Raw genomic sequence first — 27500 nt, 5'->3', positions numbered from 1 at the left:
TTAGGAGACGCAAGTCTCCTTATTATTCCTCCAGTGAATAACAAAGAATTGAGAATGATCGAGTCAGATATGCCGGAACCAGACGTAACAACCACTCAACCACTTAGATTAGAAATGATTTTCGTTCTTAGCAAGGCAACAGAAAAGTTCTCAGATTATGAAACAAAGCAAGCAATAAGCAAATGTGTGCTAAAGATGTCAAATCAAACAGAGAAACAGATCCTCCCACATTCCGTTGGTTTATGGACCTTCCAGCGCAACATCAATTGGACACTTGAAAAGATACTAAATAATCCCGAGGAAGCATCAAAGTTGTGCGACACATGGATCAGGTATCATAAAATGACTTTAAAACAAAGTGGAGAAGATAGCCCTGAAGATAAAGCTAAGCCCAACGAAAATCTTGATTTAAATTTGCATAAAGAAGGACTATTTAGAAATTATTTTGACCATGGCATGGCTCTTCGTAAGATGCAAAACTATTCTGAAGCCATTCAGTCCTTTCAACGCGCCCTTGACGTCGCAATAGATCTGTTTAACGAAGAACACCCAGACACAGCGAGGAGTTACTTTAATCTCGCTGTAACACAACATGACTCGAGCGACTTTTTGTCAGCACTTCAGTCCCATCAGCGTGCTCTTCAAATAAGAGTTAAAGTCCTTGGCAAAGAACACCCAGACACAGCTCAAAGCTACCTCAACCTTGGAATAACACAACATGCCTCAAGAGACTTTTTGTCAGCACTTCAGTCCCATCAGCATGCTCTTGAAATAAGACTTAAAGTCCTTGGCGAAGAACACCCAGACACAGCTCAAAGCTACTTAAACCTTGGAATAACACAACATGCCTCAAGAGACTTTTTGTCAGCACTTCAGTCCAAACAGCGTGCTTTGGACATAAGAGTGAAACTCTTCGGGGAAGAACACCCAGACACAGCGAGGAGTTACTCTAGCCTCGCAGTAACACAACATGCCACAGGCGACTTTTTGTCAGCACTTCAGTCCGATCAGCGTGCTCTTGAAATAAGAGTTAAACTCTTCGGCGAAGAACACCCAGACACAGCTCATAGTTACTATAGTCTCGCAGTAACACAACATGCCTCAGGCGACTTTTTATCAGCACTTCAGTCCGATCAGCGTGCTCTTGAAATAAGAGTTAAACTCTTCGGGGAAGAACACCCAGACACAGCTCATAGTTACTTTAATCTCGCAGTAACACAACATGACTCAGGCGACTTTTTGTCAGGACTTCAGTCCCATCAGCGTGCTCTTGAAATAAGACTTAAAGTCCTTGGCGAAGAACACCCAGACACAGCTCAAAGCTACTTAAACCTTGGAATAACACAACATGCCTCAAGAGACTTTTTGTCAGCACTTCAGTCCAAACAGCGTGCTGTGGACATAAGAGTGAAACTCTTCGGGGAAGAACACCCAGACACAGCGAGGAGTTACTCTAGCCTCGCAGTAACACAACATGCCACAGGCGACTTTTTGTCAGCACTTCACTCCCATCAGCGTGCTCTTGCATTAAGAGTTAAAGTTCTTGGCGAAGAACACCCAGACACAGCTCAAAGCTAATTCAACTTTGGAAAAAAACAACATGCCTCACGTGACTTTTTGTCAGCACTTCAGTCCAAACAGCGTGCTTTGGACATAAGAGTGAAACTCTTTGGGGAAGAACACCCAGACACAGCGCTGAGTTACTTTAGCCTCGCAGTAACACAACATGACGCAGGCGACTTTTTCTCAGCACTTCAGTCCCATCAGCGTGCTCTTGAAATAAGAGTTAAAGTCCTTGGCGAAGAACACCCAGACACAGCTTAAAGCTACTCCAACCTTGGAATAACACAACAGGCCTCAGGCGACTTTTTTTCAGCACTTCAGTCCCATCAGCGTGCCCTTGAAATAAGAGTGAAACTCTTCGGGGAAGAACACCCAGACACAGCGAGGAGTTACTTTAATCTCGCAGTAACAAAACATGCCTCAGACGACTTTTTCTCAGCACTTCACTCCCATCAGCGTGCTCTTGGATTGAGAGTTAAAGTCCTTGGCGAAGAACACCCAGACACAGCTCAAAGCTACTTCAACCTTGGAATAACACAACATGCCTCAAGAGACTTTTTGTCAGCACTTCAGTCCAAACAACGTGCTTTGGACATAAGAGTGAAACTCTTCGGGGAAGAACACCCAGACACAGCTAGGAGTTACTTTAATCTCGCACTAACAGAACATGCCTCAGGCGACTTTTTGTCAGCGCTTCAGTCCCATCAGCGTGCCATTAAAAAAAGAGTTAAAGTCCTTAGCAAAGAACACCCAGACACAGCTCAAAGCTACCTCAACCTTGGAATAACACAACATGCCTCAGGCGACTTTTTGTCAGCACTTCAGTCCAAACAGCGTGCTTTGGACATAAGAGTGGAACTCGTTGGGGAAGAACACCCAGACACAGCGAGGAGTTACTTTAGCCTCGCAGGAACACAACATGCCACAGGCGACTTTTTGTCAGCACTTCAGTCCGATCAGCGTGCTCTTGAATTAAGAGTTAAAGTCCTTGGTGAAGAACACCCAGACACAGCTTAAAGCTACTTCAACCTTGGAATAACACAACATACCTCAGGCGACTTTCTGTCAGCACTTCAGTCCAAACAGCGTGCTTTGGACATAAGACTTAAACTTTTCGGGGAAGAACACCCAGACACAGCGAGGAGTTACTTTAGCCTCGCAGTAACACAACATGCCATAGGCGACTTTTTTTCAGCACTTCAGTTCCATCAGCGTGGTCTTGAAATAAGAGTTAAACTCCTTGGCGAAGAACACCCAGACACAGCTGAAAGCTACTTCAATCTTGGAATAACACAACATGACTCAGGCGACTTTTTGTCAGCTCTTCACAGCTCACATCAGCATGCTTTTGAAATTAGAGTGAAACTCCTTGGTGAACAACACCCAGACACAGCTCAAAGCTACTTAAATCTTGCAGTGACACAACATTCCTCAGGCGACTTTTTGTCAGCACTTCAGTCCCATCAGCGTTCTCTTGAAATAAGAGTTAAACTCCTTGGCGAAGAACACCCAGACACAGCTCAAACCTACCTTAACCTTTGAGTAACACAACATGCCTCAGACGACTTTTTGTCAGCACTTCAGTCCCATCAGCGTGCTCTGGGCATAAGAAATAAACTCTTTGGGGAAGAACACCCAGACACAGCGAGAAGTTACTTCAATCTTGCAGTAACACAACATGCCACAGGCGACTTTTTGTCAGCACTTCATTCCCATCAGCGTGCTCTTGAATTAAGAGTTAAACTCCTTGGCGAAGAACACCCAGACACAGCTCAAAGCTACTTCAACCTTGGAATAACACAACATGACTCAGGCGACTTTTTGTTAGCTCTTCAGTCTCATCAGTGTGCTCTTCAATTAAGAGTTAAACTCCTTGGTGGAGAACACCCAGACACAGCTCAAATCTACTTTAATCTTGCAGTAACACAACATTCTTCAGGCGACTTTTTGTCAGCACTTCAGTCCCATCAGCGTGCTCTTGAATTAAGAGTTAAACTCCTTGGCGAAGAACACGCAGACACAGCTCAAAGCTACTTCGACCTTGGAATAACACAACATGCTTCAGGCGACTTTTTGTCAGCACTTCGGTCCAAACAGCGTGCTCTCGACATAAGAGCGAAACTCTTCGGGGAAGAACACCCGGACACTGCAAGGAGTTAATTAAATCTCGCAGTAACACAACATGCCTCAGGCAACTTTTTGTGAGTATTTCAGTCCCATCAGCGTGCTCTGGACATAAGAGTTAAACTCCTTGGGGAAGGACACCCAGACACAACTCAAACCTACTTCAACCTTGGAATAACACAACATGCCTCAGGCGACTTTTTGTCAGCACTTCAGTCCAAACAGCGTGCTCTTGAAATAAGAGCTAAATTCTTCGGGGAAAAACACCCAGACACATCGAGGAGTTACTTTAATCTCGCAGTAACGCAACATGCCTTAGGCGACTTTTTCTCAGCACTTCAGTCCCGTTAGCGTGCTCTTGAATTAAGAGTTAAAGTCCTTGGGCGAAGAACACCCAGACACAGCTCGAAGCTATTTCAACCTTAGAATAACACAACATGACTCAGGTGATTTTTTTTCAGCACTTTAGTCTGGTGAGCGTGCTCTTAAAATAAGAGTTAAACTTTTCGGGGAAGAACACCCAGACACAGCGAGGAGTTACTTTAGCCTCGGAGTAACCCAACATGCCTTAGGTGACTTTTTGTCAGCAATGCAGTCCAAACAGCGTGCTGTTGACTAGGAGTTAATTCTTCGGGAAAGAACACCCTGACACAGCTTAAAGCTACTTTAATCTCGAACGTGCTTTAGGAACTTACTTTTCAGCACCTTAGTGCAAGAAACGTGCTCTTGACATAAAAGCTAAACTCTCCGGGGAGGAACACAGATATAGTTCAAAGTTCCCTTTTTTAGGAGTAACCCAACACGCCTCTGGCTACTCTTTTTCAGCACCTCAGTGCTCGCCTAACCTTGCCAAGGGGATACACCACTGAGCATTTCAGACTCGATCTACGCCCCTTTTAAACATCATAATTATACACGAACAAAATTCTGGCGTGCGTATCAGTCGAAAGTATGCCAGTCATTGCTCAACAGAGAAAAAAATGCTTAACTGAAAATTCGTCGGTTTTTTGTGATATGGGAACAAAATTTAAGCCCTTGTTGAGAACTGATTTTTCTGAATCGGAGAGTACTAAATTTTCTGGAATGGTGTTAGTCAGTTAAGCAAGACGTTGAAAAATTCCTTCGCCGCGTTCAGTTGAAAGCCTTTTTTCATGACAAAGAGGATGATTCTAACACCTCGAACAAAGATACTTTCGAAACACTCCAGATTCGAAAGTCTAAATGGACTCCCCCAGAGGGCCAGTTCTCATCTTTAGATTTTTTCCTCAAAAAATGTCGCCACGATATCAACAAACTTAAATTCAATCGTAACACCAAATTTTCCAATCTTTCTTCGGAAGAGTGGTCGGCACTAAAAAGTCTAAAAAAACGCAAAGACATTGTCATTAAGGCGGCCGACAAAGGCGGTGCAGTTGTTGTTTGGCGGGCCGACCTCTATCAAAAAGAAGCTTTGCGGCAATTTTCTGACACCTCCTTTTATGCTAAAGTCGACAAAGATCTCACTTTAATTAACCAAAACATTGTCAAAAATACGATTAACGATCTCATAGCCAAACAAGAATTGCCGGCCACTGCTAAAAATCTCATCATTACTACTCCTAGAACTTCGTGTATTTACTTTTTACCTAAAATCCACAAACCTAACAACCCAGGTCGACCCATCGTTTCTGCCTGCAGTTGTCCCACTGAACTTATTTCCAGCTATTTAGACAAAATTATGGCACCTATCGTCAAAACTCTACCGTCTTACATTAAGGACAGCCAACACGCACTTGAAATTTTTCGTGATTTTAGTTTCCTCGACCAAAACAAACTTTTTTTCACCATGGATATAACATCTCTTTACACTGTCATTCCCAATGACGAAGGTCTCCGGGCCCTCAAACATTTTTTCGATCAACGCACTGTTAAGGAACCTAGCTCTGAAACACTACTCCGTCTGGCCGAACTAGTACTCACACTCAATTGCTTTTCATTCGGTGGCAACTACTACAAACAAACTAATGGCGTGGCCATGGGTACTAAAATGGGACCCAGCTACGCCAATCTTTTTGTAGGTTTTATCGAACATCAATTTTTTAGCCAATACCACGGCCCAAAACCTGAACTCTACGGCCGCTATATTGACGATTGCATCGGCACTACCTCCTCTACCAAAGAGGAGCTCACTCAACTTATAAACGCCGTCAATTCCTTTCATCCGGCTCTTAAATATACCTGGGAAGTTTGCGACACTTCGTTGGCTTTTCTAGACATCAAAATTTCAATTGAAGGCAACGGCTTATGTAACTAGTGTTTACTACAAACCTACAGATTCACATAGTTACTTGTTGTATTCATCTTCACATCCATCACACGTCAAGACCTCCATGCCTTTTTCACAGTTTCTCAGACTTCGTCGTTTATGTAGTGACGACTCTGATTTTTCCGAAAAATCAGAGGCAATGTGCCAGTTTTTCGATAAACGTGGCTATCCTGTTTCTGTCGTTCAAGCGGGCTGCCACCGTGCCCAACAAATCGATCGACAGGCAGCACTACAAACGGCCGAGAAGGAAAACACTGACCGCATTCCATTTACTCTTACATTTCACCCTCACAACCACGCAGTTAAATCTATCATTCTTAAAAATTTTAAATTACTCCAAAACGATTCAGAGACTGGTACTATCTTTTCGCAACCCCCACTTATTTCATTCAAACGTGACAGAAACATAGACAACTTTTTAGTCAGGAGTTCATTTCAAACCAATGACCAATCTGGAACTTTAAAATGCGCTCACTCACGATGCAAAACTTGTCCTTTCATTCATAACGTAGAGAAAATATCGGGACCCAAAAGATCCATTAAGATCATTGATCACTTTACGTGTACCTCCGCCAATGTTATTTACTGCATAACTTGCACTTACTGCAATAAGTTATACATCGGCGAGACAGGAAGACGACTGGGTGACCGATTCCGAGAACACCTTCGCGATGTGGAAAGAAATGACAAGGACGCATCCAAGCCAGTCGCTAGACACTTTAATCTTCCTTATCATTCTAAACAGCATATGGCAGTTTGCGGCCTTTCCTTACATCTAGGCAGTTCGGAAAGCCGTAAAACACTAGAACAAAAATTTATATTCCAAATCGGCACCCTTAATCCCCACGGAATCAACGAGCGCTTTTCATTCAACTAATTTATTCCTGTTTTCTCGTCACCATATTCCCACCAATGGCGTAGCTCCACTTTCTACATATAAATCCACACACAACCCACAATTCCTCTAATCGCTCTGACGAAGGGCTAACGCTCGAAACGTCAGCTTTTTTACCCTTTACGGTGGCTAATTTACGTTTTCAACCCAGTTGTTAACACTAAATTACCTGCTATACTCTCCCACCGACGCAGCACCACAGTTTCTTTAGAAACTCACCCCTTTACTCAAAGTATTTATTTAAACGAGAATAACATGACCAAAGAACCTTTTTCCTTTCCCCCTCACATACACCAACCAACAGTTTTCCCGGAATTTTGGTCGAGGATAGCTATCTCCAGAGCTCACGCCGAGTATGACTCTACAGCCCTTTACGGACGAGCAGCTGAATTATTTCAAATTTGCCTCCATTGTACTGAATGAGTTCGCCATTGCTTTGCGTCAGACGTTCAAATCCATGTGGGACAACATATTTGGACATCGGCCCGGGTATCAACTGTGGGATAACTCCACGCTAGTAAGAAATTTGTTTCTCGCTGAAGAGGGTGGAAAAACCAAAGTTCCTACACACATCTCCTATGAAGAATGGGATTGTACCGCCCTTTTCCAGGCCACCATCTATGCAAGGTCCTTCGCTACGCCAGATAGCAAAGGTCACTACAAGACACTTAGTGAAATGTACGTAAAGCACCATAAAGTACCTCCTGGAAAGTTCCATCCATCTGTTGTGAGTCCAAGTAGAAATACACAGCCGAAACCTATGCTCTCGCGATTGATCAGCTTCGAATTTTACGAAACTTGCTTTGTCACTCGGACAGGTCAGAGATTGATAAACCAACCTTTGACCAATACGTGCAGCTCGCTAAAGAAGCATTCATAGCTCTTGGTATCATGACAGATCCCATTGATGCCATCGGTGGACTAACAGAGTCTGACTTTCCCATCAAAAAAGTTCACAAGTTGGAAGAAAGTCTTAGACAGGAGACCAGATCATACATCGAATGTCTCGAAGAAGTAAGATCAGGTGTCGACAAGTTAATAGCACAAGTTGAAGACCTCGCTTTGTTGGAGGGAAAAATAGATGATTTGAAACTTAAGATGGATCAAGATCAAACAGGTATAAACTGATTTATAACTTTAGAGGACTTTTTAAATTAACAACAATTTTAAGATGCAGTGTGGCAGAGTTTTATAAGCACTACTTTGACAAGGAAGAACAAAAGGGAAAGCAGTGTTTTTGCTCTGTACTTTAGTAATAATATTTCAACTGGGAAAACTTACAGTTTTTGCAAAAACGCTTCGTACTTGTCTTGAAAATCCTTTCTTCTTCCCTTTGACGAATTTATTCTATAATCAGAGTACCACCTTAAACAATCAATTAACTTTTATTTCAAAACAATTAGTCCAAGAAGTAAACTGCACCCACTATATTTACCGGCATCGTGACTTTTGTGCAATGTTGTTAAGATTACAACTTCACGGAAAAAGCAAGAAGTTCATGATTAAAGCTGTATCCGAAAAACTTGATTTCCAGATTTTTAATGGTACAGCAAAATGTACCCTTTTCATGATCATTATTTTATTTGCTATTCAAACTACCGACATGAGCTCTTTCATGATTGCATCAATTTGTTTCTTTTAAGATTCAAAGCCGTTCCTTCCACCATCAAATCTTCCTTCAAAGGTTCCAAACTTCACTGGCCGTCTGAGAGAGTGTGAAGACATCAGTAATCACTTAGCTTCCAAAAGTTCCCGGATCGTGTCGTTATGGGGCTCGCCTGGTTTTGGTAAGACTTCTGTGGCGACTGAAGTCGGACATCAGCTCCAAAGTGGAGGACTTCCCGTATACTTTTTCTCCATGCGAGGGCTTCTTTCAAAAGCCGATCTGACATCGCAGCTTCTGAGCTTCTTTAGAAGACACTCCTCAAAGGATCAAATGCCTCAACGGATGTCCACAGAAGACGAACTTTTTCTTTTTCTGAGTGACATTTCAAATGAATTTGTGTTGATTCTTGACAATGCCGATGACTTACTCGAAAGTGGAACACCAAATGTGAAGGAGGATTTCATAAAGCTTCTGGAAGTTATTCTTAGTCAATTCAAAAATTTAACATTTCTTCTTACCACAAGGGAATCTCTTGAATTTATGAATATGCATTTTGAAGGGCATCAAGCAGTAAGAATAAGGTCATTACACGAGTCCTTCTCTCAAACGTTAGTCGGTCAATTACTTCCAAAAGCAACCGCGTCTGATTGCTCGAAAATTGCGAAAATCTGCGGTTTCGTACCTTTGGCTATGAAACTGTTGTGTTCCTCCATTACTGAAGATAATGCTCAGCCGAGTCAATTTTTAGATAACTTAAAGGAATCCATAGAAGGTAACCTTTTCGAGCTTATGGACAATCCAGATTATCCAAGCTATCTGCGTTTGAAGTTCCTCTTTCAATCCTCTTTTCAGAGACTCTCTTTATCAGACAAAAAAGCGCTGGCATCACTTAGCGTTCTTTCTGGAGATTTTAACCACTCGGTTGCTGCAGCTGTCATGGGTGTAAAAACTACTCTGGAGGCCAAGAGAATCTTGCATAGGCTTCGGAGAAAATCTTTCCTCGACTCTAGTTCCAAACCTGAGTCATTTTTGATGCATAAGTTGATTCTGTCGTTTGCAAGGGAAAAGGGTCAAGATGAAATGAAAGAGACCATGCTAAACTCCAAAGCACGTTTGTCTGCATTTTACGTCTCTCTTTTCGAAAAGCTGAATAAACAGTTTTTGACAGGACAATCCATGCAAGCATTTATTGATTTCTATGAAGAGAAGCAAAATATAATTCAGAGTCTCATGGAGAGCTGCTCCGATCCTAAGACATGTGACGTTGCATTTGGTGTCCTGACAAACGCAGAAATTTTTCTAGATTCCCTTTTCTGGTGCCAGGGAAAAATCATCGATAAAATTTATGACCACGCAACTAAAAAAGCTCAGGCGTTTGGAAAGAGCGCGTTCTACAGTCAGTTACTTGTGTCCTTGGCATTCGGCGAAGTGACCTGGGGGATACATGGAAGATCGATGACGCTGCTCTCTAAAGCTGATGGCCTTTCTTTGTCGATAGATGATAAAAGCAAACTATTATGTTATAAAGGCATCTGTCAACTGGGTTCAGGGAAAATAGAAGACGGAATTCAGAGCTTACAAAAAGCTCTTTGCTTAATGAGTGACAGCTCCGAAGAACGAATTCTCAAAGTAACTGCATTGCAAATTCTTGTTACTTACTTTCTCTTTATGAAAAAGAAAACAACTTCATTAGAGCTTTACACCAAAGCCCTACGTGAATGCAGAGCATTAGGAGACACAAGTCTTCTTGTTATTCCTCCAGTGAATAACAAAGAATTGAGAATGATCGAGGCAGATATGCCGGAGCAAGATGTTACAACCACTCAACCACTTAGATTAGAAATGATATGCGTTGTTAGCAAAGCGACAGAAATGTTCTCTGATTATGAGACAAAGCAAGCAATAAGCAAATCTGTGCTATGGATGTCAAATCAAACAGAAAAACAGATCCTCCCACATTCCATCGGTTTATGGATCTTCCGGTGCAACGTCAATATGACACTTTCAAATGTATTGAATAATCCCGAGGAAGCATCAAAGTTGTGCGACACCTGGATCAGTTATCATAAAATGACCTTAAACCAAAGTGAATAAGTTATCCCAGAATATAAAGCTAAACCCGTACAACATCTCGATTTCAATTTGCATCAAGAAGGATTATTAAGAAGCTCTTTGGACCATGGCCATGCTCTTCATCAGATGCAAAACTATCCTGGAGCCATTCAGTCCTTTCAACGTGCCCTTGACGTTGCTATAGGACTGTTCGGGGAAGAACTCCCAGACACAGCTCAGAGTTACGTATATCTCGGAGTAACACAACATGCTTTGGGCAATTTCTCGTCAGCACTTGAGTCCAAACAGCGTGCTCTTGACATGAGAGTTAAACTCTACGGGGAAGAACACCCAGACACAGCTCAGAGTTACGTTAATCTCGGAGTAACACAACATGCTTTAGGCAATTTCTCGTCAGCACTTCAGTCTGATCAGCGTGCTCTTGACATAAGAGTTAAACTCTTCGGGGAAGAACACCCAGACACAGTCGAGAGTTACGTTAGTCTCGGAGTAACACAACATGCTTTAGGCAATTTCTCGTCAGCACTTCAGTCCGATCAGCGTGCTCTCGACATAAGAGTTAAACTCTTCGGGAAAGAACACCCAGACACTGCCGAGTCTTGCTTTTCTATCGGAGTAACCCAACATGCCTCAGGCGACTACTTGGCAGGACTTCACTCCTTTCAGCGTGCTCTTGATATAAGAGTTAAACTCTTCGGGGAAGAACACCCAGACACGGCTGAGTGTTACTTTTCTATCGGAGTAACACAACATGCTTTAGGCGACTTTTTGTCAGCACTTGAGTCCAAACAGCGTGCTCTTGACATAAGAGTTAAACTCTACGGGGAAGAACACCCAGACACAGCTGAGTATTACTTTTCTCTTGGAATAACGCAACATGCCTCAGGTGACTTATGGTCAGCACTTGAGTCCAAACAGCGTGCTCTTGACATAAGAGTTAAACTCTTCGGCAAAGAACACCCGGACACAGCTCAGAGCTACGTTAATCTCGGAGTAACACAACATGCCTTAGGTAATTTTTTTTCAGCACTTCAGTCCGGTTAGCGTGCTCTTGATATAAGAGTTGAGCTCTTGGAGGAAGAACACTCAGACACAGCTGAGTTATACTTTTTTCTCGGACAAGCACAAAATGCTTTAGATGACTTTTTTGTCAGCACTTCAGTTCTTTTAGCTTGCTCTTAAAATAAGAGTTAAACTCTTCAGGGTAGAACACCCAGACACAGGTCAAAGTTATTTTTCTTTTGGAGTAACCAAACATGCCTCAGGCGACTTCCTTTCGTTGTGCTCTTGACATAGGATTTAAACCCTTATGGGAAGGACACTCAGAAATAGCAAAGACTTCTGGACTGAAACAGAACATGCCTCAGGCGACTTCTTCTCAGCTTTTGAGTTTTATTGGGGTAGAACACCAAGTTATTGCATGAACTTTTCACTTTCTCACGTTAAAGCAGTAGAGAATATACTGAGCAACTGTAGGAACGGGATTAATAACTTTTGATGATTAGTGAAAAGCGCAGCTTTGTTTTTTGGTTCAAACTCTTCTAGGAAAACCATTAAGATTTTGTAGTTAAAAACAGAGTTCTTCGAGTCTCCAGGCATTGGGAGTGAGTGAGGGGGGAGGGGACGGTGAGGTACTCCCCTTACCTTGCCTAGGGGGATACACCGCTGAGCCTTTCAGACTTGATCCACGCCCGTTTTGAACATTATAATTATGGGCCAAACTCTCTTGGGTGGCCAATTTGCATTAAGGTTACTTTCCACCTTCAGAGGCCATAAAAAGTCGATTTTTCTTTTATTTGACTAAACAGAATATAGAAATTTCTCCTGACGTCTCCATACAAAATTTTCTGAAATCTTCAAAAGTACCCGAGTTATTTATAAAAACCTACTTTGAAATAAAAATTAATAAATCAGAAAGGTGTCCTCTTAGACCTGAGCGAATCCCCTGAGGAATTTTCGCGGCGACTGCTCATCTTTTCATGTTATTTCCATATTTTGTTTCCATCGTGCACTTGACAAAATTCATACAGGGAAGCTCTTTGCTCATGGAAAAATCTTTGGCCATCAAAAAATCAAAAGCGGAAGAAAGTCCCTGCTAAAAAAAAAATAAAAAAAAAAAATACAAGAGGCAAAGGAGCTCCACACTGGCGTCCATATTTCGAACAAAGAAGTTGCCGTCAAAACAAAATTTGCTAAACGCAATCGAATCATTATCCAAACTATCTTGTTATACTCATCCACCGACGCAGCACCGCAGTTTCTCTGGTAACTTACTCTCTTTAGTAATAAAACCCAGCTGAGGGACCCCTTCCCTTTTAACCTATGTATGAAAGTTCTTCTAGGAAGAAAGGTGACTTGGATTTGCAGAAAATTGAAAAATTTTGTGAAAACTTGAATGAACCATTAAGTCTTGTTTTTTTAAACTAAAATAAAATATTTTCAATTTCATCTCAAATTTTCATTGCAGAAACCTCAATGAAAGCACTTATGTTGTTACATGTTCAGTCTGTTTGTTCTGCTTATGTTGAGGGCTCCCGGTTCCCGAATCCACACAGAATGGTAGGGTATATTTGATCTGGAATATCCAGAGGTAGGAGTTTTGTTTGATAATTTTATCATCTCGTTGTTTTTCTCTTACGGAGACACTGTGATGTAGGACTGGATAAAATGCACACCCCCGGTGGTGTCACGACCATTCGACTGGTGTTTGAAAATGTCTTGTTCTTGCCGTGGTCGACCAGGATTGTATCGAGGTGTATGATATGAGAAGACTTTAACTCACCATTAGCTTCTTGTTCAGAGTGCCTACACCAGAGATGACGTAACTATTTCTTGTTTACAGTCCTAGCGACTGTGACTCCTCTGTTGTATTCTCATCGATTCGACTCAATTCAGATCTTAAATGCCCTCGTTCGTGTTCCTCGTTTGCCTCCCCCTTTTGGTTTGTTTTTATTTTTTATAGATGTGTTCAATAACGTCCTGAGGCATTGCCTTGGCGAGTTGGGTTACCTGTCACTGAGAAGTCTTGTGTCTAGACTAGAGTCAACGGTCACTGCGTCGAGAGCACCAGGTACCACCGAAGCCTACAGGAGAGCTTTTCTTAGGTGGAAGGAGTTTGCCAGCTCCAAGATGGAGATATGTGCGTTTCTTGCAAATTCAGAGCATGTAGCTTTATACTTATAGCATTTCCCACTCAGCAGTTGACTCTCCAAACCGTGGGCACACCATTTAGCGGGTTTACATCCCCTACATACAGCCCAATTATCCCCGCAGTTAGCAGAGCGGCTAAGAGAATAATCGGAACTCGAGTTCATAAAAAGAAAGAGCCAGTTTCTCCACACATGATAAGGAAGCTGGTTGAGAAATCCAACCTTGATAATTTACTTGAATTACGAAATGTGTGTGTTTTTATTCTGGCTTATGTTGGTTTCTTCAGAATAGAGGAGATCCTTCATCTTTCGCATATTTCACAACGACCACGTAACTATTAATGCTGACAGAAGTTGACAGATCAACTTAGCAAAGGGAGCCAAGTCGTAATTTCAGAGAGCTTTATTATTGTCAGAAGTAAGACAGCCGTTATCTAAGTGAGATAAAAGAGTTTCCAGCCAAGTCAGGCCATTGTGTCTTCAGGCGCATGTACAAATTCGACTTAGGTCACAGACTAGTATCTGTTACCAAGCTGCTACGTTATTCATGTATAAGAGATTACTTTATGTTTAGCTTTGGGAGGCTTGTCCCACATATTTCTCTATTTAGTTCTAACAATGACAGAATTTACTGAGCTTCAAGCTTTTAAAACACAAAAGGATGGTTATAAAGTTACTATAAAAATTTCCTCGTGTGTTTGTAGTGTTCTATCTTGTGACGAACTCAAAGTCCGGCAAAATTTAATTGTTAGCGACTATGAAATATACATGATGTGCCTACTTGTCGCCACCGTTTACTGGCATAAATCACTACAATTTGTTAAAAAAAACTCTAGCATAACACTCTTACCTTGTTTATTTATGATTTTAAAAGCTGTTTCGATTATTATATTACGCCTGGGTATTACTTTTTGACAGGAGCCCAGGTTTTGCGTTGTGTTTTCCCCTCCCCCATTTACAACATAAGCTAGTCACGCAATAATTTATACTGACACAAATGCATATTTACCCTGTATAGAGATTTTTTATGTTGAATTCAAAATATTAGAATATATACCTTTGGTGGTCACTAATCGTTGTTTCAGTGGCAGCGAAGCAGTTAAAAGCGGGTACTGTCACGTTGAAATTTTGCATATTTGAGCGGTCGAACGAAAAAAATAATTTCTCGAAAACTAAAATATATTTTCACAAAAAAACTACATCGAAATTATTAGGACATATTGGCTACAATATATGAGAGTAGGAATGAAATCAAATTTTGGGCGACTTGGCAAAATATTTCAAATTTGTGCGATGGATTCTGACATCCTCTCTTGAGTCTTTTAGAAACTTGAAAGATTTTTGAAATTTCATAAACATGTAAATCAAAATGCCGTGAAAGTATCACATCAGACGTGAAATTAATACAAACCGTTTGCTGGCAAAGAAAACTTTGTATCAATAAAGTGGAGTTGAGGTTTGACAACTTAAAAAACACGCCTGTTCTGGAAGTAAGAGTGAAGAAAGCAATTGTTATTTCTATCGATGACTAGGTTAGGGAAGTTTGAGGAGTCTTGTTCAGAGTGGCCACGTTTATTTCAAAACGGAAGTGGAACAATATTTAGTGTATTGTCCAGATTAAAAGGGAAATTTCCCTTGCTAAGGTGTGATTGACCTGTGAGCATCACGCCACATTTCTCGAAAACAATAAACTTTTCATTGCATAGGCATTTAGCATATCAAAGGTTTAAAATTTCCGTGTGGTATGAATAACAAGTCATAACACCTCAACCGGTCCCCAGAGAAATTCGAGTTGCAGTCCTGCAGTTCGTCCACTAATCAAGAAGATAATCAGTTTGTGCGCCTGCCATCAGGACACTTTCCGCCCTAACTTGAATTTCAAGATAGGTAAGTGACAGTTTTTTTTCAATTATTACGAAATAAAACAACAACAGACAATATCGATGAAGGTCTAAGAAACTCTAAACTTTATTAGACTTGGCTCAACACTCGATTTCTGATCGCTGCTGTCAGCAACAAGCTTTGACGTTTGGCATTTGAAGTTTGACAGTCATCATCTCACGTACAGAGAATGTAAAAGTTTTAATCCGCTTTTAGCATAAATGAAAATGCAATCTTTTGTAGCCTTCAATTTCCCGTTATCATCAAATGCGCAATAATTTGTTTCTTCGTGCTTCTTGTTCATGCCATGCAAGTTCGTAATCCCATTCATTTAGAATATCTTGTAGAAATTTGCAACAGAAAATATAAAGTCTTTGGCAACTTGAAAGAGTTTCGAAATTTCATAAACATGTAAATCAAAATATCGTGGAAGTATCATATCAGACGTGAAATTTATTAATTTGTGCGATGGATGCTGACATCCTCTCTTAAGTCTTTTAGAAACTTGAAAGAGTTTTGAAATTTCATAAACATGTAAATCAAAATGCCGTGAAAGTATCATATCAGACGTGAAATTAATTCAAACTGTTTGCTGGCAAAGAAAACTTTGTATCAATAAAGTGGAGTTGAGGTTTGAAAAGATAGGTTTTGACGCTAAACCAAGCTTACAGAACTTCTCGGTTTTCGCATTTTAATGATATACAATATTTGAATATCGAGAGTGAAATATTTCAGTTTTAATCACAAAGTGCTGGGACTTGGCATCCAAACAGAAAGCAGATTTAGAGCGTGCACCTTTATTCTAATATAAAGTAGAGATGCATGAGTTTTCACTGTCTCAAGCTTATTTAGTCAACTTAATTTAGACAACTAAAAAAAAAACACGCTTGTTCTGGAAGTAAGAGTGAAGAAAGCAATTGTTATTTCTGTCGATGACTAGGTAAGGGAAGTTTGAAGAGTATTGTTCAGAGTGGCCACGTTTATTTCAAAACGGAAGTGGAGCAATATTAAGTGTATTGTCCAGATTAAAAGGGAAATTTCCCTTGCTAAGGTGTGATTGACCTGTGAGCATCACGCCACATTTCTCGAAAACAATAAACTTTTCATTGCATAGGCATTTAGCATATCAAAGGTTTAAAATTTCCGTGTGGTATGAATAACAAGTCATAACACCTCAACCAGTCCCAAGAGAAATTCGAGTTGTAGTCCTGCAGTTCGTCCACTAATCAAGAAGATAATCAGTTTGTGCGTCTGCCAACATGACACTTCCCGCTCTCACTTGAATTTCAAGATAGGTAAGTGACAGTTTTTTTTCAACTATTACGAAATAAAACAACAACAGACAATATCGATGAAGGTCTAAGAAACTCTAAACTTTATTAGACTTGGCACAACACTCAATTTCTGATCGCTGCTGTCAGTAACAAGCTTTGACGTTTGGCATTTGAAGTTTGACAGTCATCATCTCACGTACAGAGAATGTAAAAGTTTTAATCCGCTTTTAGCATAAATGAAAATGCAATCTTTTGTAGCTAAGACCTAACACCTAACACCTAAGACCTAACACGATACGCACAGCAAAATTCTGTACTAATTGGAATTTCTTTGCATTGCCTTGAAAAGTGTTAGGCCATACAGTTGAGCAATAGAACAGTTTACTAAAAACGAGAGCGTTCATCAACAATATAAGAGACTTTCTGTCCAGAAAGACAAGTAGACAAAAGAAAGCAGATTCAAAGCGTACACCTTTATCCTAATATAACGTAGAAGTGAGTTTTCACTTTGTCTCAAGATAGTTTAGTCAACTTAATTTAGACAACTCAAAAAACGTGTCTGTTCTAGGTGTAAGATTGAAGAAAGTAATTGTCATTTCTGTCAAGACTAAGTCAGGGAACTTTGAAGAGCATTGTGTAGGGTTGTCATGTTTATTTCAAAACGGAAGTTGAACGATACTAAGTGTATTGTCCAGATTAAAAGGGAAATTTCCCTTGCTAAGGTGTGTTTAACCCGTAAACATCAAGCCACATTTCTGGAGAACAATTAACTCTTCATTGCAGAAGCATTTTGCATATTAAGGGTTTTGACACTAGACTAAGCTCAGTGAAGTGAATTATTTGAAGGACTTTAAATTCTAAGATGCACATTCATCTTCTGGCGTCACAGTCTTCGATTTCTCAGTTTCTGCATTTTAATGAGATGCAACATCTGAACCTCGAGAGGGAAATATTTTAGTTATAATTACAAAGTGCTCGGACTTGCATCCAAACAGAAGCAGATTCAAAGCGTACATCTTTATTCTAATATAAAGAAGGAGGTGAAGTTTCACTTTGTCCCAAGTTAATTTAGTTTGCTTAATTTAGACAACTAAAAAAACACGCCTCTTCCAGGTGTAAGATTGAACATTGTAATTGTTATTTCTGTCAAGACTGAGTCAGGGAATTTTGACGAGCATTGTTATGGGTGGCCATGCTGAGTGTATTGTCCAGATTAAAAGAGAAATTTCCCTTGCTAAGGTGTGTTAGATCTATAAAACAACACGCCGCATTTCTTGAGAACAATGAACTCTTCATTGCAGAGGCATTTTGCATATTAAGGGTTTAAATTTGCCGTGTGGTATGAATAACAAGTCATAACACGTCAACCACTCTCCGGGTAAATTTCGTGTTGCAGTCTTGTAGTTCGTCCAATAATCATTACAATAATCAGTTTGTGCGTCCGCCATCATAGTTATATTTCTCGCTGTTACTTGAATTTTAAGGTAGGTAAATAACAGCTAGTTTTTTTTCAACTATTAACGAAGTAAAACAACAACAGACAACATCGATGAAGGTCTAAGAAACTCTAAAACTTTGTTAGACTTGGCACAACAATCAATTTCTGATCACTGCTGTCACTAACAAGATTTTACGTTTGGCATTTGACGTTTGACAGTCATCATCTTAGGAACAGAGAATGTAAACGTTTTAAGCCACTTTTAGCATGGATGAAAATGCAACCTTTTTTTGCATTCAATTTGAATTCCTGTTATCATCAAATACGCAATGATTTGTTTCTTCGTGCTTCTTTTTCATGCCATGCAAGTTCGTAATCCCATTCATTTATGATATCTTGTAGGAAGCTACAACGGTAATTATTATGTCTTTGGCAAATTGAAAGAGTTTTGATATTTCATAAAAATGAAAATCAAAATACCGTGACAGTATCATATCAGAGGTGAAATTAATTCAAACTGTTTGCTGGGAAAGAAAACTCTGTATCAATAAAGTGGAGTTGGGATTTGAAAAAAACTACGTTTTGACGCTATACCAAGCTTATTGAAGTGAATTATTTGAAGGACTTTAAGTTCTAAAATGCACATTCCTCTTATGGCGTCACAGTCTTTGATTTCTCGGTTTCCGCATTTTGATGATCATGAGTTACAAGATTTGAGCCTCGAAAGGGAAATATTCAAGTTTTTATTACAATTGGTGACACTTAGCATCCAAACAGAAAAAAAGATTCAAAGCGTACATCTTTATTCTAATGTAAAGTAGAGATCAGGTTAACTTAATTTAAACTACTCAAAAAAGGACACCTGTTCTAGATGTAAGAATGAAGATTATAATTGTTATTTCTGTCAAAACTAAGTCAGGGAATTTTGAATAGCATTGTTCAGGGCAGCCATGCTGAGTGTATTGTCCAGATTAAAAAGGAAGCTTTTCTTGCTAAGTTGTGTTTGGCCTATAAAACATCACGCCAAATTTCTCGAGAACAATGAACTCTTTACTGCATAGGCGTTTAGCATGTAAGAATTTAAAATTTCCTTGTAGTAAGAATAACAAGTCATAACATCTCAACCAGTCTCAGGATAAATTTCGAGTTGCAGTCTTGCAGTTCGTCCAATAATCACTACGATAATCAGTTTGTGCGTCTGCCATCATGATGTTTCTCGCTCTAACTTGAATTTCAAGGTAGGTGAGTAACAGTTTTTATCAACTACACTTTTTGTTGTTCATTATGAGAAAATATGCACTCATTTGCGTGAAAAGGCGAACTATTGCGTGAAGTTACATTCATCAGCGACAAAAAACGATCATTTGCGCGTAAATCAGATTCCATAACGATTTTTGTATTTTAATCAGCATTCCCTAACAGTTTTGGGCATTCTTATACGTCAAACGTCATACAAAAGAGAAAAATACACTTTCATTTCCGCTAACCTTCAAGTTGTAAACGCCATCTTTAATGCCAATGGAGACAATGCACAAACATTCTAGAGCAGGAATCATTCATTAAAACTTTTAAGCAACAGTCTCATAAGGTGTATCATTATTTTCACCTACTATCGAGGCCTCAAAATCCAAATAATCAGACTACGATATCGAACTGCTCTCACTCGAACTACTATACGCCATATTTACTTTAATTTGCTAAGTGTAGACAAGTGTGACCTATCAGGTCAAATTCAAATTCGAAGCGTGTGTGGCGGATGACTCACGAAGCCGCATTTAGGACAGTTTTCTGAGCGAAAAAAGGCACAAAGAGGCGTTCGAAGCACCCTGTGTCTATTTCAATATGTTAACTAAGGCCTTTAGAAAGTATTCCGAAAAAGTTACTTTTAGCCGTCAACGGAAATTGAACAATGCTGAGTGTATTGTCCAGATTAAAAGGGAAATTTCCCTCGCTAAGGTGTGTTTGACCTGTAAACATCACGCCACATTTCTCGAGAACCATGAACTCTCGATAGCGGCGTTTAAATCGAGTAAATACGGCAAACACACACACAACCCACAATTTCTCCAGTCGCTCTGACGAAGGGCTAACGCTCGAAGCGTCAGCTTTGAAACTATTGGTGGTGGCCAATTTACGTTATCAACTCAGTTAATAAGACTAAAAGACCATATAAAAGTCAAATTGACCATAGGAATAATAAAAAGTTGATCATATAAAAAGTCGAATTGACAATATAAGATGTCGCATTATTTGACAGTGCTCATTCAGATAATATACCTGTGGGCAGAACACATTTAAAACAGGATAAGACATTTTGTTGAGAAGTGATCAGTTATATTATGCATTTGGTTAAAGTTTGGAATGACAAATTTCTTAAAGTCTAAGCTGCACTGCAAAGGTGAAATATTTATACAGAAAGCAATCTTTATGTAACCAGGCCTTATTATTACACCTAGATCCACTGATGTAAAAAGAAAAAAAAAGAAGCAGAAGTGTAACATACATATGTACGAATAAATTTGGCTAAGAATTTGAAAATGTTCTTGAACAGATAGTTATGCATGTTGAGAGTTGCACTTAAGTTAATGAGATTCATTTTAGTCTTGTAATAGGCTTCATAAAACTGTCCCTACTCCTGATCCACTTTAGCGCAAGCAACTATTATTCTTTGAAATAAGAAGTGATCTGGTAACTAAAAACACCTAGAAGAAAAAAATCCAAACCTTGTGACCTCATCAGTTTTAACTGAAAATAACTGTGTTTTTCTAGCGAGCACGAGCCGAGCGTGGGTCGAACCAGAAACGCGCGAGGCGTGGAGGGACTTGGCTACACAACAGTGGTTACGGGGAGTTGAGGTAATCAAATGTTTAGACTATATTACTAATGTGGTACAGATGTAAAATATGTGACTCTCAAGCACCAAAAAAAAAGTGGAGCGTGAAGAATAATTGCTTGCATTAAGGGAACAGTTTCATGATTCCTATCATTTACACACAGTTACTTTTAGTTACCATGCCACTTCTCATTTTAACGAATAATAACCAATCCAGAATGCTATCAGTCACGGATGGCTACCGACCTTTTCAGATTATATTTAAACCAGGCTTTTAATTGTCTGCTCTAGATGTAAGATTGAGGAAAGTAATTGTTATTTCTGTCAAGACTAAGTTAGGGAATTTGAAAGAGCAGGCGTGTTTTGTGAGTTCTCCGGTCTTTTTTTTTTAACATCTTTCAAACAAGCAGAAGTAAGCATTAGGTGAGCGCTAAGGACGAGAAAAAAGTCGTTCCTACTCTATCGCGTGTTTTGAAGAGCATTGTTCAGGGTGGCAATGTTTATTCAGAACGAAAATTGAACAATGCTAAGTGTATTGTCCAGATTATAAGGGACATTTCCCTTGTTAAGGTGTGTTTGACCTGAGAACATCACGCGACATGAGACAATGAAGTCTTCATTGCATAGGCATTTAGCATATTAAGGTTTAAAATCTCCGAGTGGTATGAATAACGAGTCATAACACCTCAACCAGTCTCCGGAAAAATTTCGAGTTGCAGTCTCGCAGTTCGTCCAGTAATCATTAAGATAATCAGTTTGTACGTCGGTAAAATCTCCGCACAGCCCCTACACATTATGCATTCAGTTCTTGGATAGAGAAAACAGTGACAAAAACAATACATTTCCATTGGGAAAACAGATTTGTTTTACAATAGTATGGGGCTGTACGGAAACTTTACCAGCACGTCTGCCATCATGACATTTCTCGCTCTTACTTGAATTTCGAGGTAGGCAAATAACCGGTTTTTTCAACTACACCTTTTGTTGTTCCTTCTGAGAAAATACGCATTCATTTGCGTGGAAAGACGAACTATTGCGTGAAGTTACATTCATTAGCGACAAAAAACGACCAGGTTCAAGAACGATTTTTGCATTTTTTAATCAGCATTCCCTAACAATTTTGGACATTCTTATGCGTCAATCATCATACGAAAGGAAAAATATACTTTCATTTCCGCTAACATTCGAGTCAGTAACGCCATCTTGAACGCAATGGAGACAACACACAAACATTATAATGCAGAAACCATTCATGACTACTTTTACCACACTGTTTGCAATTCAACAGCATTCCTGGACGACATAAGTGTGAATAAGAGAATCATTAAAGCGCTTGTACGAACAATTGAGTGGTTTTTGCTTTCAATATGCAAGTATCGATTTTCAATTGAAATCCTGTTTTGCCTGACTTTACAGAGTCAGTAAATTTTGTTCAGTTCATTCGCTTCGTGAACGTCTTCTGGCCGCTAACAAAATGCCACAAAGAAGTCAAATACCACTCGAACAAAATCGTATTTTCACTGCGCAAAAAAGTGGTCAAGGAGGACTCGCTAGGCGCTAAGGTCGATTATTTCTAACTATTTTATTTCTAAATGAAGCTATCAACTAGAAAATGCAAAATAAAAAAGTTCATGTCATAGATACTTTACAGTGTAACTGACGACAAATTTCCCCTCCCTTTTTTTGTCCCTATGAATTCCTCTTAGATTAAAGAACCATAAATGAGCAAATAAACAATACATTGTGCAAAATCAAATTTTTGACGGTTTTTTTTTTTGACGCCTAATCAACGGCCATTTTGAAAACGTTCCGATCAAGGTCGCGTGATATGATACATCACAAGTGTGTAAGGCAGTGGGAAGGGTCATGTTATTTCTTTATTCAAAACTCTTTTTGGAATAATTTTCTTTTTTTCTTTTTAGGGCATCAAATAGTCATATTCTAGACAAAAAGAAATTAGACTAAACTTTTTTTTAAAGCTTTCAGATCTGAAATCAGATTTTACACTAACCCTGGGTTATCTTAACCCAGCTTCGAACGACCCGGCCCTGAACTTTAAAAAAAAAAATATATATATATATATATACAGTACAGAACTGTACCACTCTTAGCCACACTGACATTTATAATATGAACGGAAAACAAAAGGATTTCAAGCGAAGAAAACGAAAACCAGGAAAGCGCTGTGTAGTGATGTTTATAACATCCGTCGCCAGTTTCCAGCTGATGAAAGTGTGCGGCGAAAATGGATTGCATTTGTTAGAACAAAAAGAGAACCTAATGATCGGACACCAGGTTCGGGTCACATTTGCAGCGACTATTTCTCAGTTAACAACTACGAAGGAAAAAAAGTGCAAAAATAGCTGGATTTTAACTCTAAGCTAGTATTATAATAAAGTTCGGATATAACGCGCGCTGTCATTGATTAAAAGAGCGTGCTCTATGAGAGTATAGAGTGTGGAACTAAGCTAAACCTGTCACGCCATCTGCCAAATCGTACTATGTCCGACCTTTTCCGGGACTTCTTTGTTGCTTTTCTTTCGTTGATTGAAAGAGAAATTTCTGAACAAGCGAGCAAAGGTTTGCAAAAATGCCAGGTGCAGTAATTTACGTTACTATAACGTGAGCAGAGAAAAAAATCCTCAAAGATAAAACAAAATGGACAGTCCGAGTTTTAAAAGTTTTCACGCTCAGTTAGATTGCAAGTTTAAGTACGGTAATAAAAATCAAACACAGCTAACACTTGTATAGTATATAAAGTTTCGTGTCCAAAAACAAAACAGAAAAAAACAGGAATGATGAAAAATATAACCTGGCACAACTGTTAAAATACATACTTATCATGATGGTGTCAGAGCGACTGCGATCATGCTGAGGTCTAACGCGGCTAGCTCATCATGGCGATCTTCGGTCATCGCAGAAACCTTGAAGAGTTAAAACAACAGATCGAACTAGCAAACAAGTTACAAGAGCAGAGAGACAGGTGATCTGTAATTTCCTCATGAAGAGAACTTCACAGAACTTTGTGGGGACTATAGCTCAATTGTCTTAAGGATTAAATAAATATACTGTGCAGTTTTGGTAATTCAAAACTGAAGCGAAGATATAAGATCTATATACGACAGAAAATTATTTAAAATAAGCTTGCAAGACGTTGTTCCAGTCACCTGCTATGGTCACGTTACCAAACGATTTGGAGTAAAAATTATTGTTTGTGTGATTTGCTGAGGTCTTCAGTTTACATCGTCACCACTAACTAACAGCCTGGCTTAAGTTATTGGTTCTTTTACTTGGATCTAAGAATATAGGTGATTTGCGTTCTCCAAGATAGCGTATAAAACAGATAGATCTTTTCTTCTTGAGTTTTTCAGGCGAGTACGAGCCGAGCGCGGGTCGAACCAGACACGCACGTGCTGTGGAGCGTGAAAAAAAATTGGTTTTACTCTATGGCGTGTTTCGCCTACTTCTGCTTGCTTGAAAGATGAAAAACCAAAAAACAGACTAGACAACTCAAAAAACACGCCTGTTCTAGATGTAAGATTGAAGACTGTAATTGTTGTTTCTCTCAAGATTAAGTCAGGGAATTTTGAAGAGCATTGTTCAGGGTGGCCATGCTGAGTGTATTTTCCAGATTAAAAGGGAAATTTCCCTTGATAAGATGTGTTTGACCTGTAAACATCACTCCACATTTTAGCATATGCAATGAAGAGTTCACTGTTCTCAAGAAATGTTTTGACTTGGAAAATGTACATGTGGATTTAAAATCTCCGTATGATTTGAATAACAAGTCATAACTCGTCAACCAGTCTCTGGATAAATTTCGAGTTGCCGTCTTGCAGTTAGTCTAATAATCATTACGATAATAGTTTGTGCGTCTGCCATCATGATAAAACTCGCCTAACTTGAATTTCAAGGTAGGTGAGCGACAGTTTTTTTCAATTATTAACGAAATAAAACGACAGACAGTATCGATGAAGGTCTAAGAAACTCTAAACTTTGTTAGATGTGGCAAAACACTCATTTTCTGATCACTTCTGCCTTTAACAAGATTTTACGTTTAGTAGTCATCATCTTACGTACAGAGAATGCAAAGCTTTTCCCTTGCTGCAGTAAAATTTCAATTTTAATCTATTCTTTATGTTACTCACCGTAACTGACAAAAACAGTGGTTAATAGACAAAAGACAAGGACCTTCCATATCGTCTCTTGTCTAGCTAAGGCATGCTTCTGTAACAGTGAGATCACGCGGTCATCTTGTCGTGCCTTTTGGCTACAGAAAAATATAAGTTGCCGAGTCCTGTTGAAGGTGAAGATGTATAGCGAATGTAAGTCAAATTTTTTGTCGAATGTGAATCATATTATTCAAAATGTTTTGGCGGAAACATCGCACCACGGCGAACTTATGAATTTAAAATGTTTACATCGTTATTCGACCTTGAAACGCGGTGAGGGCTCATTCGTCGCATTATTGGGAAAATGAGAAAACTTGCGATTTAAAAAACGCTCCATAAACTGGCCGATGCGCAATTTCCTTCTTAAAAGCAGAAACTAGAAAGCAGTTTCAAAGAAAATGGAAAAGTAGGTCACCTTTCAGGTATTGTCACAAATTAAACAAATGACAAGAATTCTCAGAAATACCAAAACCACATGTCTCTGTCAAGCTGTAGTTCTTGGAAATCGTCTTCTGCATTTGTTATTTTGGGTTACAGCTTTTAAGTTAATAATCCAATTTCTAACTTCGTCGCCCAAGCGAGCATTTTGTTTCCTTATCACGGTAGAAATTGTAATACGGCATAATAAGGCGAAGTTGAACTCAGTTAAGCTGGTAAACGTCATATCAAATCTTGCATTAAATCTGCAACATAAAACATAACATCGTTCTGTGCAACTTTATTTCTAAACGACGAAATGAAAATTGTGCAAATTTACTTCGGTTATAAACGAAGCATTTTCAGTCTGACAGGCTGGCACAAGTTACTGGTTCTTTCACTTTGATCTAAGAATAGTGGTGATTTGCGTTCTCGAAGAGAGCGTGTAAAACGACATATAAAATATGGACTGGACCACTGGACCCTTGGACTATTTTTGGACTATTTTGGAATCATTTTTGGACCATTTTTTTAGCTTTTTCTTGACCATTTTTCGGACCATTTTATAGGTGGTTAGTACCTAGGAAGGGGTGGGATGCAGTGTATCAGTACTGAAGAAGGGATGGTAGCCAGACTGTTGTTACTGAGGGAGGGGTAGAGGACGAAGTATCAATATGCAGGGAGGGGTGGGAGGTTAATGTATTAGTAACTGTCACTGATTTATGGAGTGTTTATTGCATCATACATATTATTTTGAGCGGTTTTTCGACTTTCGCGTTTCTTTAATTTTTCGTCATGCGAATGCGAAACTGGCACCTGAACACTGGACTATAATTGTCATTGAAAATATCGCCAATTCCTGTTTTCGATCCTCCACTGTTAAGTCATGCGTGTGCCTGTTAAGTCGACTTGTGCCAGTGCTAAATGATACTCACAGGTTAGCATGAATCATCTTTCAGTTGCCTCACGTTTCCCTTTTTGTGTGTGACGAAAAAAGCGAAGAAAAAGAATGATGTCTTTATAAACGGTTTCACAACACAGGGTTTAATCCAGCTGTCAGTGAAACTCTCCTTACATATCCAAGCTCCAGACAATAAAATTTCCCCGATCAGAATCGGTCACATTTACTGACTTCTACGTTTTGCCAACGGTAAAGCAACAGTAGCCACTATAGTTCTACTTAGCAGTTTTCGTGGGTTTTTACGGAAGAAGTGATTGGCAGCGGCCCAAGCAAATTGAAAAACAAACCTAAGGGAATCGCGAGGAATACCTGGTCGAGATTTCCGGTGTCGATGATTAACTCCCTGTTTGCGAAACAGATGAGTAGTAACTTTATTTTATTTATTTCAGAATGATAATATACATGATTGAAACACAATATAAATATTAGCTATATACACACATTTCGATCCAATAAATCTATGAAATAGGGCAATAAATATTTTTATTTCATTATTAATTCTTTTTTTTTTTACTATTCGCTACTATTCGTCCCTATTCGTCACTATTCGTCAGCATTCGCCACTATTCGCCACTATTCGTCAGTATTCGTCAATATTCGTCAGTATTCGTCACTATTCGTCACCATTCGTCACCATTCGTCACTATTCGCGACTATTTGCACTATTCGGTCACTATTCGTCGTTATTCGCGACTATTTGCACTATTCGGTCACTATTCGTCACTATTCGCGTCTATTTGCACTATTCCGGTTACATTGCAAGTACAGCAGTGTTTTTGCTGAGTTAAGGGTTAAGGAACGGAAATTCC

At 39.4% G+C, this 27500-nt stretch overlaps 2 protein-coding genes and 1 pseudogene across 2 annotated transcripts in view; all 3 read left to right on the top strand.

Annotated features, from left to right (window-relative positions):
* Positions 1-3105, top strand: part of LOC136277380 (uncharacterized) — a 4980-nt gene extending 1875 nt beyond the window's left edge. The window contains exons 2-4 of the mRNA XM_066159410.1: positions 1-582; positions 1855-2239; positions 2618-3105. The exon at positions 1-582 is cut by the window's left edge and continues 1691 nt beyond it. Of these exons, the coding sequence (XP_066015507.1) occupies positions 1-582; positions 1855-2239; positions 2618-3105 (1455 nt within the window). The remainder of the gene's footprint in view (positions 583-1854; positions 2240-2617) is intronic.
* A 4126-nt stretch (positions 3106-7231) lies between these two features.
* LOC136277372 (uncharacterized) lies at positions 7232-11669 on the top strand (annotated as a pseudogene).
* Positions 11670-18262: 6593 nt separating this feature from the next.
* Positions 18263-27500, top strand: part of LOC136277516 (uncharacterized) — a gene marked incomplete at its 3' end in the record, with an annotated part of 17234 nt that continues 7996 nt past the window's right edge. Inside the window, exons 1-2 of the mRNA XM_066159823.1 lie at positions 18263-18354; positions 21078-21163. The remainder of the gene's footprint in view (positions 18355-21077; positions 21164-27500) is intronic.

Source organism: Pocillopora verrucosa, chromosome 12 (genome assembly GCF_036669915.1).
Source record: "Pocillopora verrucosa isolate sample1 chromosome 12, ASM3666991v2, whole genome shotgun sequence".
Classification (NCBI taxonomy): domain Eukaryota; kingdom Metazoa; phylum Cnidaria; class Anthozoa; order Scleractinia; family Pocilloporidae; genus Pocillopora; species Pocillopora verrucosa.
Note: the sequence above shows the minus strand (reverse complement) of the source record. Positions and strands in the feature narration are given on the sequence as shown.